The sequence below is a fragment of the Crotalus tigris genome, unplaced genomic scaffold, assembly GCF_016545835.1.
Source record: "Crotalus tigris isolate CLP2741 ecotype Arizona unplaced genomic scaffold, ASM1654583v1 scf7180000019068.10715455, whole genome shotgun sequence".
Taxonomy (NCBI): domain Eukaryota; kingdom Metazoa; phylum Chordata; class Lepidosauria; order Squamata; family Viperidae; genus Crotalus; species Crotalus tigris.
In genome coordinates, this window is record NW_024097358.1 from 2,868,019 (window position 1) to 2,881,115 (window position 13,097).

A 13,097-nucleotide genomic window follows, 5' to 3' on the forward strand; every position below is an offset into this window, starting at 1 on the left:
AGGCGGTCAGTTTTCTCCAGGTTGAGCCTGACAGAACACCGAAAGGGACTGGGGCTGTCCATCATTTAGTTTGGACTTCTAGAGATACCCATTTGGACAAAAGTTTCAAAGGCTTTCTCTGAGTCTCCCCAAAGCATCTAGGAAAGATGCCTTTTCATTTGTTCCACCCCAGCTCCTTCACCCTCCCATCCACTGGTTCTCTTTTTTTAAAGCTCTTTTTAAGTTCTTTCTGAGTTCCATACATGGAAAAAGACATTAGAAAGCGGAGTTCTTGTTTTAATATTGCCCGTCCTTCTTTAACACTGCATCCCGTCGGGAAGTCACAGCCGTCATCAGAATTGCTTACAACTTTGGATTCCTTCGCTCTGGGTTAATTACTTCCAGAATGCACATCCTCAGTTCTCCCCACTCTACCTCAAAGCCAGACACCGACGACAGAAAGACATATGTCCCAACCCACCCCTCCCTCAGCCCTGCCAAAAGAACGGTCCACATTTATTTGCATTTTTTTTTCTTAGAAAAATAATGTTTTTCTTCCCCTCCAGAAAATTCTATTTCTTTTTAGCGTCTCTGCCAAGCATGAAGTTGACATGACGGTGTAGAATTCTTGATGGGAACTGTGGCAAGGGTAGAGGGGAGGAAGAAAAACACTTCGGTTCTTTCCGTCTGCAAAATGCGTGAGTACTTGGGAAAAGGAAGAAGTCAAGTGGCTTCAGGGAGGCTAAAGAAGACAAAACAGCAGGATCCGTGTGAGTGAAAAATTTCATTCTCGTGGCTAAAAAGAAAAAAAAAGAAATAAAAGCTTCCAGTCCCCATGGTGGCAAAGTTAAATATAAACACAGGTGGGAATTGGCTGGAGCTGAGAAAATGGTGCTGTATGTTCTTCAGAAGGATTGGCAAAGATGACTTATTCTCCTAGAGTAGGGAAAAAAATACTGAATATATAAAACTGGGTGCATCTATTTAATTTTGAAAAGCGAGGTGGCAAAACTACCTGTTCCATAAAATGCCCATCAGCTGTCTAAAAACAGAACCCTGGGAACTGTAATTTCTAGTGGAAGGGAGGACCTCTGCTAGAGAGCTCAAAGTTGCCCCAAATTATAGTTCTGAGGGTGCCTTAGAGAGGAGAAATGACTGCTAAACCCACTTAAATCTACAAGGGATGATCGTGCTCCAGGAGACCCCAAAACTTGGCAGGACCTGAAAAACAGAAAGTCTTGCCACAGAAAAAAGATCCTTAAAGTGCAGTGTTGGGAACTCACTGTGGAAGCCTCACCATGATCATACAGACCAGGCAGCTATGCTTCAAAGAGCCAGCCCCATAATTTGAGAAAGCAAGAAGGGGGCAGAAAAAGACCAGGTAGGACATACTGAAGTTCCTTCTTTCTGATCTCTCCTGATAAACCATCTCTAAAAGTTTGGCAATGCCCAACCTGTGAAAGATGAGGCATTCTTACAAACGGTGCAAAAATAAAAGATGGAGGAGATGATGCTGGAACTGTAAGCCTCACCAGGATCTCGGGGGGGGGGGGGGAAGAGGGGGAAAGCATCCTTGGGGAGATGTGGAGCAGTCTGATTCTTGACACTATCCCTCCTTCGGTCAATCGCCTACTCATCGCACCCCAGAAGTTCCACTCGCAATGTGATGCGGTTGTGCCAAGCCTCAGGTAAGATGCGGACAAAGCGGGCGTGAAATGGCACATCAAACATGTTCTTCTTGTGAGAATTGTTGTCGTGGTTGCCTTGGAATAGCTACGTGGAGAAGGGAAGGAGGAGAAAAGAAGAGGTTAATTTTGAAGAAGTTAGCAAAGATCTGAAATTCTCACCACCCTTGTTCACTCAACAACATTGGCAAGAAAAAAAAAAAGCAAAACTTGCTTAATGTAACTGTCCTGCTTAGCAACAGAAATTGGGGGAGAGAGACCTTGCGGACCAATTTAAGAAGTAAAACAATAAGTAATTATTGTGGTCACAAGTTGAGGACCTGTATAGGCGGATTGAGACAACTAACTTAAATTCGTCTGGGAAAAATTTTTTTTAAAAAAAACCAAGTTCGAAACACATTTCTGCTGCATTTTACTTGTTATTTTGATGCCTCATATATATTCATAGACAGACTCCAGATATTTTTAGCAAGGGAAACCACAGGCAAATAAGAGGCTGACACCAGTTAAAAAAAAAAAAAGGAAATGTTAATAAAAGTCAAGTCTCTTCAAATTATATTTAACTCCAAATGACTCTGTTGCTTTCTTGGGAACACTGTAGAAATAATTCGTTATTAGCTTCTTTCAGAATGTTTTTAAAACTCCCCCATCCAGTCTACAGCCCTTGGATTTCCTGATAGTCTACTTTCCTAATACTAAGCAGATCTGACCCTGTTTAGCTATTTTGAGATGAAGTGCTGCCACCTGGTGTGACCATAAAAACACTGGCACTTTGATGCTAGAAGGGAAGAACACAGCCTTGGAGATAACTATGCGGATGCTCAGTCATCCAGGTCGTGGTTGTCCCAAAGGTGCTTTTTCAAAAAGCAACTGGGCTTTCTTTGTTTTTCCTTGAAGATGTTTCGCTTCTCATCCAGGAAGCTTCTTCAGTTCTGAACTGTCAGAACTGAAGAAGCTTCTTGGATGAGAAGCGAAATGTCTTCAAGGAAAAACAACAAAAAAGTCCAGTTGCCTTTTGAAATAACATCTTTGGGACATCCTTGGAGAATTACGTTTTGTCATTTATTTTTATTTTTATTTTCCACAAGGAAAACGTACAAGTTAACCAAGCCTAGACAGAAGAAAAATTCCAAAATCACGTAGTACGCCATAATTGAGAAGTCATAAAAACTTTTCATCAAACAAGACAGGAAAAAAGAAAAGAAAAATGATATAAAAGAAGGGACTTGATAGCATATCTAAGAGGGAGTGGGGAATTAGAAGATTGCACTTCTCTGTTGAGAAGAAGGCTGGAAGTCATATTTCCTAACTGTAGTTCCCTGCCTTCCTTCCTCCCTCCCTTCCTCTCTCCCTTTCACAGGGGAATAAAATTTTGGAGAAACTAGAAGATACATTTCAGCACAGCATTGACAGAACAGTCTTAGAAGTACTCCATGACATATAGGAAATGTGCTATGGGAAAAAAATTGGAATAGGGATGGATGAATAATATGCTTGTGTTGCTGTAGCTTTGACTAGACATTAGTTGTTTTCATTTCTTTATATATGCTAGGACGGATGGATGGATGGATGGATGTTAAAACCTGGGCACTACTGTTGAGAATCACTTGAGGTGGACTACAAATCTTCTAAATTAATAAAACTGAAGGAAAGCTGGGGGAAACATTACACTAACAAAGAGATAGTCTGCAACCGCATAACATTACCCCACAATTATTCTGGAAAGGCCCAACGGCATGATGCTAATGTTTTTCAGTCCAAGACAGACCCTGCATTGACTCTCAATCGCACAAAACTTTTTTGCCCAATTCTACCTTGATGCTGTTTGAGTTATCGTCGTGGTAGACAGTCCAGGATTTCCCATCATTGCTGTAGGCCACTTTGTAGGCTGCTACGTACTGAATGTGCCCAAAATCTCGTGCTCCCTGTGTTATGATCCCAGACACTTTTTTCACTTTCAGAAGATCAATCTGTAGAAAGAAAACACAATCTTTGCACTGGTGGAAGTAAAAGCTCCCCTCTGGGAGGAGGTTTTAAATACTTATAGCACAACTACTAGATTCTGTAACAGCTTTGTTCCTTATGCCATCTGTCTTATAAATTCACAGGATTCTTTTTTTTGCCATATACCGTAAATGCCGGCGTATAAGGCGACTTCCGCAAGCGTTAAAATCGGCGCCAAAGACGGGGGTCGTCTTATACGCCGAGTCGTCTTATACGCCGGAAATACTGGTAGTTTCCGGCGTATAAGACGACGTTCTAGGAATGCGACTCGGCGACAAAGACGGGAGTCGTCTTATACGCCGGGTCGCCTTGTACGCCGGTATATACGGTATATGAATACGTTCGAACTAGACAGTGATGTTTCTCTGTATCGTATATGTGTGTGTGTGATGTGTGGCTTTATGCATAACGGTATTTCTTTTGAGAGCTGACTGCAACAAAATTTCATTTTAATGTATGCTGATTAGCGTACATTTAAAGGGACAATAAAAGTTTTTATTCCATTCTATTCTCTTGATCCAATCAAATCAGTCTTCTTTACAGCCGTAGATAAATATCATTGGATGGAGTAGACCAAGCTTGCATCGTTTGCTTCTTTTCCTTTTGTGCTAAGGTTTTAAGGCTTTGCAAACTCAATATTCTTTGAAATGAAAAGAAGTCCTGAAAAAAACTTCAGAATGATAATTGGAAACCCGCTGAGAAGGACGCGCTTTTATTCAACAATTCTGTGAATGAATAGAATCGATTTGGACCAAGATTTGAGGTTGGAAGGACAAGGGAAGTGTTTTAAATCTATCATGGAACTGCCAAATGTAAACGGCGCTGTTCATCCTCCAAGATCAAAAATCGTTATTTTAAGTCTCAGTTAAAACATACCAGTTGAAGCAAACTGGCATGTCCTTATCCTGTTTTTCTCACTACATTTGCAATCCTCTCCTTCCTAAGATATTAGATTTGCTTCATTGCCTCTGCACACAAGGTAGGAATCCAGCATATTCATTTTTTTTAAAGCAATACTAGCCAGTAGGATGAGAGACAAGCTACTCACAAATAGAGAAACACACCATTGAATTTTTTTTGAGGAAGACTGAAGAAATGTTTTTGTTTAGCAAGAGCTGTACACATATTGAAAAATGGGCCAGATCCCAAACTGACCGAGTAAAACATTCTGGTTTCTAGCAAGCTAATTTTTTTTTTCTAAGTGGAAAAATAACCTCACTGTTATTTTTTTAAATAGTACAGGTAGTCCAGTACTTACAGCTAGCTGCCTAGCAAGTTTTAAGTTAGTAAGACAGTTGTTACTAAGTTGTTAAGTGAATCTGACTTCCCCGTTGACTTTGCTTGTTAGAAACTCACAAAAGGGGATCACGTGACCCCGGGACACTGCAACCGTCATAAATACAAGTCAATTTCCCAGCGTCTGTATTTTGATCACGTGACCACGGCGATGCTACACAGTCACGTGAAAAATGATCATAACTCACTTTTTTTCAGTGCTGTTGTAACAGAATGGTTACTAAATGAATGGTGGTGAGTCAAGTACATTCTTTTTTCTATTATAAATTAGGCAAGGAAGCTGGACGATTACAGTTAAGGACCACCTTATTCAGCCCTACCCCACAGATTCCAATTAAAACCATTTCTTCTTCTTCTTCCACTAGCTTTGATCCTCTCTGGCAAGGACATACCTGAAGCCACTCGCCTGGCTTATTCCTGAGGGCAGTCCAGGCATTGGATTTCCCAGTGTTATCAAGGCGGGCATAGTAAGGGTGCCAAGTCATGCTACTTAAGCCCCAGGTCTTGTACACGCTGGAGGCTGTGATCTGCCGGTCAGAGATGTGATGGGACTTCACGCCCAGAGGATCGGAGCAACCTGCCGTGTTGAAATACACTGTAACACAACGATTTATAGACGTAGTGAAAGGCAAGAGTTCATAAGCAAGAAGACTCTCCCAAAGAGGGTGCTTTCAAGAAGAACCTTCTCCCAAAAGTCCCCCAAGAGGAAGATCAATTTTTAAAGCAACAGAAGACATCCAGATAGCAAGCACCACCAGACGGTATCCTGGTGATCGCTGATGCAGATAAGAGCGTTTAGACTTATATACCGCTTCACAGTGCTTTACATCCCTCTCTAAGCGGTTTACAGAGTCAACGTCTTGCCCCCAACAACCTGGGTCCTCATTTTATGGACCTGGGAAGGATGGAAGGCTGAGTCAACCTTGAGCCGGTGAGACTCGAACTGTCGAACTGCAGGCAGCTGACATTCAGCAGAAGTAGCCTGCAGTACTGCCATCTAACCACTGCCCCAGCACGGCTCTTGATTAGCATTTATACAGTAACAACCTGCCAGAATTCTACACTCCAGATTAAGGATATACATTTAGCTAGTTTTGCATCAACAGTCACTGACACTGAAATGGAAAAGTATTTAATTTTTGCATTTTTCAAGCCCATCTCCAAACTATAAGATTAGTTAGTATTTGAAAGGCACAATCCACTGAATGTGGCCACACACCTCGTCAGTTTAAAAAAGATGGGAACTGGGAAAATGCTGGCACAAAAAGTCACACTTCCACGAATATATAGAAATGCAGAGTATTTTTACAAAAATAGTATTAAGCAAAACTGCAAGGAATAGTGACTAGATTTGCACCACAGAGGACTGTATTTTGGTGCAAATTTTAAAAAATGAAATCAGCTTGACAGATTTACAATACTCGGCCATTTGTAGAACAGACGTTTTGCCTTCCATTTGTCATTCTTCTGTATTTTCCTGCCAGTTTCATTTTTTTTCCTTTCTATTAAGGGCATGCAAATGTTTCATTTCAAGCCATTTTATTTATTGGTATTTAAAACAATTCATATAACCACCCATCTTATAACCAACTCTGGCCCGCTTCCAATCAAAACAGCAGAAAAGTCTCACGTGTAAAATGACCTGTCTTGGGCACTTGGGAATGGACTTGAGGCAGGATATATTAAAAAAAATAAGGTTTGAAATGAAGTCTTCTGAACATCTCTACTTTCTACCTAGAAATCTATTAAGGACAAAGAGATGGGACCAAGACAACTTCATGATGCTTTAAGATGCTTAGAGATTGTCCATCTGAAAGCAGTTAATGAGAAAGAGGTCCAGGCCCCCATAAGTTGGAATATGGAGACCTCACAGTTAGCAAGAAAGATTCCCAGCACTATAAGTCAAGTTCACTGAAGCCTAGTGTAAGTCAGTCATGCTGGCAAGTCTCATCCTTCAGCTGAAGGTACCTATTTTAAATGATGAGCAATGCCAAATACAGACCTGCCCCCTAAAGAAAATACTTAGATGGTCCAGCAGCATCCCTCTTTGCATCAGCATGTCACCATCTACTTAAAAGAGTCAAGACTGTCCATCATTCTAGCCTTCCTCATTTTTTGCAGCAGAGCCCTAGAATTATGCAAAAAGGCTGACCAAGCTCATCTATATCATTCATACAGCTTGCAAAATTCCGGCTTTCCTGAAGGATAATTTAAACCACCCAGGCACCGTTTTAATTTTTTTGCAATACACCATGCTGGCAAATTGTTCCAAGTGCTCAGAATGACAGGCCTAATTTTCAAGGGCTATTGGAAAATAGAGGACCTCCAAAATGAAGTTTTGGATTCCAGAGAATCTCTTTAGGGTTTTACATGATCTTCTGTCAGCACTTTTGCTTTCCTTTACTCAATCCCCAGTTAAGAAAAAGGATGTTGTATATGAAGGCACCAGAGATCTGTTGTCCAATTATCCATGCAAGAGCATGCACCTCCACCCAAATTCATTAGACCAATGGGAAGCATTTACCATTCATTTCACAGCCAATCAGTTCAAACCGCAGAGTGTAGCCACCCTCGTACGTTACTGGGTGGATTCGGAAATACTGGGCAATGACTGGAGAATTAAACATGTTGGTCACTGCAGTATATTTGTCTGTATTGCCTGAGAAAATCTGCAGGAAGGAAAATATAAAATGAAGAGCATCTTAAGAGTAGGAATGTGAACCCCTTTCCAGTGCTACACAGTCCTGGAGACACTGCTTTTCCATACATACTTGTACAATAGCATAACAGCTAGATTATGGGGCTTTGGTCACAGATATGAGAATGCAAATCCCTTTTTGGATACATGGATAATTTGTCCTGAACCACTTCTACTTTTAAGTCAACTTTCATGAGTAAATATGACAGGAACACAGGTTGACCTACATAGATGCATTCTGTGGTGGGATTCAAACATGTGAACAACCAGTTCTCTGTGTGGATGTCGCTTCCGGAAGTCCATTCTGGCCCTGGGCAACAAAAAATTAGCTACCGGTTCTGCCGAAGTGGTGCGAACCAGCTGAATCCCACCACTGGATGCAGATTAATCTAAGTTCCCAAAGCCCAGTTGGACTCAAATAAGCCATGGAAGCTATTATCTATAATTAATTCACTGTTAATTATAATATATCAAAAAAAATTTGAGGGAGTGGGGTAAGAAAAGAGCTAAACCAAGAACCTGTATCATACAGACTAACAAGATTGAGCAGATCCATATTTTGAAACATCTACGAGTGCTTTTTGATAACAAGGATTCTTGGAAGGACATCATAGTGACATTTTCTAGACAGCACTATGATCTCTGCTGGAATCAAGCTTTTTTTTTCTCACCAAAGGGGAGAGCTAGTTCCTCCTACTCCATCTAGCTTTTCAAAGCTAAAACAAACTCAGAAGTGGGCATCTATGCCATAAAAACACAATATAAATGCTGCAACCAAAGTTCTTGGGAGCAATTTTGACCATTCCAAAGATGTGTATGGAATCCATTACTATCTTCAGTCTTGAGGTAGGATGCCCCAAACTGACATATTGGTTTGGTGCCTGATGACTATCTAATGCAGGGCTTTTCAAACTTGGCCCTTTTATGACTTGTGGACTTCAACTTCCAGAATTCCTCAACCAGCGTGCCTGGCTGAGGAATTCTGGGAGTTGAACTCCACAAGTCATAAAAGGGCCAAGTTTGAAGAGCCCTGATCTAATAGTTCAACATCTCATTTTTCCCAACCAGACTCTTATTACACCTTGTATTGATAGAGAAAAGTTAAATCAAGTTGGAGTGATCTTACAGAATCCGAGCTAGCTTTCTATGGTCTTTCAGTTGAGTACTCTTTACTTTGGATTACAGTATCACACACCTATTCCTTCAGAGCATGAAGGATATAAATTGCAGATCAGTTGGATCCCACAGAATGGCAAAACCTGGATTCCAAGATGACCTGTGTACTCACCAAATATCTAACATCTCTCCCTTTCCTTGTATTGAAAAGGATTTGTTTGGACACACTATAACATCTTGCTGCCCATTTTCTTGGACAACTTATAATTAATATCTTCTTTATTTAAACAAATTTGTCCATCCAGTTCAAGAGAAATCAAAACCATCATTCCCCTACTGTTGTGCTAGATAACATTTACAGGAATATAAGGCACCCATTCATTTTGCATGTCTTGCAACAACATTCTAGATGGACAAATCTTTGGTGTACAAAGTATTTGCCTTCTAATACTAATGACAACCCTGTAGGCAAATTTCCTGTGGCAGAAGTTAAGACACATCAAGTACTAATATCCCCGATTGTTCTATATTTATTTGTTTTTATAAGCTTTTATATCTTATTGTGCACGGATCACTGAGCAAAATAAAGATTGCATTGTACTAAGGTAAGCTACATGCGTAGGATAATACAATCCAACAATGAACAGTATTATATATTATTGCTAAAATAAATAAAAATAATCCTTATAATTGATGAACTAAAGAACATAAAGTTTTTCAACTGATTAATGTAGAGAAACAAAAGACTGTAACTGACAAGTAATCTTTCTTTTAATGACCCTGTAATCCCTTGCATCGGGGCGGCTGAATGGAGTTGAGTGTTTACTGGCTGGATGCCCTTCCTGATGCCTACAAGGAGTTCACAGCAGATATTTCCTCTTTGTTCCTGGAGAGAAATATCTGCTGCTACCTAGGATCAAACTCACAGCCTCCTGATTGTGAGGCAAAAAATCCACCTCTAAGCCCACTGCACGGCGCCTATAACTGGCAGATTAATCAAGGCCAAACAATATTCGTTAGATTCCACATTAAAAGATACAACATATCATTTTATATACATTCAATTCATATATATAGCAGAAGTTTCTCATCCCATCCTACTTTTGTCCCTTTTGTCAAAATTAATGTATTTTGTGAAATTTTGGGGAAAAGCAAGTCGAATTGTATGAAGCTAAGCAAAACCATTCATGCTCTTGGTTTTTACTCTTCATTAAATTCTTGTTTTTTATATTTATACTTTTATTGCATCATAAGCTGTCTAGTGGGACAGTGAGATGGGCGGCCTATAAATTTAATAAATAAAATAAACTAGTTAAACCCAGTTACAGCATGTGGGATTTTATCATTTTAGTATTTAGCATTCAGCTCAAGAAAAAAAAAAGTTTGTAATATTGAATAAGAGAGCAAGGATGCAAACCGCTTGGTTAATTTAACTAGATCCACAATTTTGATTGATTGAGTAAAGTTTAGCCCTGAGTAAACATGATGCTGAAAAAATTCCTACGGCAGCTTTTACTAACAGTTTCCCCAGTTCTGACTGCTCATTAATGCAGAGGCTTGGAGAATAACTCACATAATCATATATATTTTTTTAAGAATGAGGTCAATTCAGCATTCAGCTCTTAGAGGCTACACCCCACATGCCTCAAGTTAATACTGGAACTAACTCACTCAAAGGTGCTTTGTGCCTTTTTTCCCCCCACAAGGTGAGAAGAACTTAAATTGATGTGTGTTGGGGGGAGGGGGGGACAGAGAGAAAGAAAAAGGAAGCCCAAGAGAAACTGACAAAGTCAATGATGCTTGAAGAGAAATGTGCTTCTGATTATCTTACTTGTCAGGGCTTGCAAAAAAAAAAATCCGAACTGCTGGATTTCCAAATATTTAACACCAAGGGAAGCTCTTTAAACACCCTCAAGCTATAAAACTGAATGCTACTACCGATCCATCTGGAGCCAGGAGAAAATTAAATATAATTAGCATTAAGTATAGGGGAGGGCAAGGTGCTAAAAAGTCAGTCTATAGGAATGGAATTCTAGCAATGCAGATACTAAGTCATTCCTCCCCCTCAAAAAAGCTTTTTTTAAAAAAAAAAAAGTCATGGAAAACTTTTGTCCCCGTTTATGTTTACAATATCTCATAACATACATAATTTTCTATAAAGAACCAGTTTGGTGTAGTGATTAAGGTGTCAGGCTAGAAACTAGGAGACTGTGAGTTCTAGATCCTTAAACCCCAAGCCAGCTGGGTGACTTTGGGCCTTGTCTCTCAGCCTGAGGATGCAGGCAAGGGCGATCCACTTCCGAAATCTTGAAATCAAGAAAACTGTATCCAGGCAGTTGCCAGGAATTAACACAGACTCAAAGGCGTGCACGCACACACACACACATATACAAAAAAAAAAAAAAAAACACCCTTTCCAGGGGTTTGGGAAAAAAAAATTGCAGAACATTTTCTCCCCGTGTATGTTTATAATATTTCATAATATAGAAATAATTTCTATACATCTTACACCAATTTACACAATGGCTCAGATAAATTGCCAAAGCCTTTTAAATGCAAATCATATTACTTTACACATGTAACTCATACACGTTCCTGATGGGAAGCTTTTTTAGTATGTGTGAGACAGAAAAGGAGGGAAGGAAAGAAGGAAGGAAGGAAGAAAACAGGAAGGTGGAGGGAGGAAAGAAGGAAGGAAGGAAGGAAGGAAGGAAGGAAGGAAGGAAGGAAGGAAGGAAGGAAGGAAGGAAGGAAACAGCAAGAGAAGAGGGGAGGAGAAACAGAGGGAAGGAGGGAGGAAACAGGAAAAGGAGAAGGGGAGAGGGGGAAACACAGGGAAGGAGAGAGGAAGGAAGGAAACAGGAAGAGGGAGGGAGGAAATAAGGAAGGAACAAAACAGGAAGAGAAGGGAAGGAGAGGAGAGGAGAAAAAATAAGAGATATTTCTCTTCGTGTGCGAAGCCTGTAGGCCTCTACTTCACTGGATAGAAGAATTAAGAAAAGAATTAACAAAGAGTTAAAGGAAGCCAAAGATCTCCACTCTGTAGCACATCTGATAATGCTTTCGTGGTCCAGCGTCACGCTCTTGAAAGGATAACATGTAAATAAAGCAAATCTGATCGTTCCAAAATGTTTACGCATCCTAAGCATAGTTTAAAATAATTCCTTTGTTTTTCTTTCCTTCTTTCGCCTTCAGCCACTCTCTCTTACCCACCTTTTCATGGTTTTCATTCTCATCTTTGTAGAATTCAAATACTCGTCCATCTAGACTATAGGACACTTTGTAAGTCCGAACAAACTCTGATGCTCCTAGACGGCCTGCCCCTTGAGTAACAACCCCAGAGAGGAACATTTTTTTCAACAGATTGATCTGCATGGAATTAAAAAAAAGAAGTGGGGGAAAGAAGGACTTTAAAGAGGCAGAGTGGATCAAATTGGCTGGAGAAAGCCAAATGAAAACAGCAAATGCAAACAGCAAAACCAAGTATTTGATCCTGTGTCAAAAGTTAGACTGTATTGAAGTGGCATTATTCTTTGAGTCTGTTCTGCATATGTGCATCCTGTTTGGTTAATTAGCTCAACATAGTAATTTTCATTAGACAAGGTTAAATTGTAATCTCCCCAGGGCGTGGATCTGTTTGTTTTTTTAAAAGAAAGCCAATGCCATCTAGAAATATAAAGTAACATGAACTATCAACAGGAAAGGAAAAGTTGTGTGAGAATCTCCATGCCAAACTCTATCTAGCCAAAGACCAACTCAAGCTTTTTTGTTGTTATTGTTTTTAAAAATGTAACAGAGTTTTGTTTCCCATCTCACTGTGAATAAAATGTAGGATTGTTAAACTGGCATACTTTTTATATTATCATTGTGTATTTATTATTTTTTGCTTCAGTGTAGATGAAGAGGTTATTTTATTATATATTTGGATCTATACTGAAGAAAGTTGGAAATCGCTCTTCTTATATTTCTTTTTTCCATTTTTTTCCTTGTCCTTTCTAACGTCTTATTCTCTTCTGATTCCCTTCCTCCTTTTCCTGTCATTTTGTATTTTATCTTTTCCTGAAACTGATTAAATTGGCTAAAATAAAAAGAGGCAGGATTATAAGAAAGCTTAGCAAGAGAGAAGTTGACCTTTGCTTTCTGAGTTCTATCACATCACCACCAGCAAATTCTGACACTGTGTTTATGTTTTAAAGAGAGCTTTTGTGATATCAAAGGAAGCATAAAAAGAACTTTAATCTTGGCAGGCATGTTGGCAGATGTTCTTTCACTTCATGGGTCTTAGCAGGCTTGTCAAACTAAAAAGATAAAGGTGCTGC

At 39.7% G+C, this 13,097-nt stretch overlaps 1 protein-coding gene across 2 annotated transcripts in view; it reads right to left on the reverse strand.

The window, feature by feature from the left end:
• Window positions 1-260: 260 nt before the first annotated feature.
• MFGE8 (milk fat globule EGF and factor V/VIII domain containing) overlaps window positions 261-13,097 on the reverse strand; it is a 30,020-nt gene continuing 17,183 nt past the window's right edge. The window contains exons 6-10 of one of the 2 annotated variants that reach the window (XM_039359075.1): window positions 11,992-12,147; window positions 7,489-7,633; window positions 5,357-5,559; window positions 3,479-3,634; window positions 261-1,752 (exon numbers count right to left, since the gene is read on the reverse strand). In XM_039359075.1, coding sequence (XP_039215009.1) covers window positions 1,609-1,752; window positions 3,479-3,634; window positions 5,357-5,559; window positions 7,489-7,633; window positions 11,992-12,147 — 804 coding nt within the window. In that variant the 3' untranslated portion in view covers window positions 261-1,608. The remainder of the gene's footprint in view (window positions 1,753-3,478; window positions 3,635-5,356; window positions 5,560-7,488; window positions 7,634-11,991; window positions 12,148-13,097) is intronic. The other variant, XM_039359076.1, reaches the window with a different exon arrangement.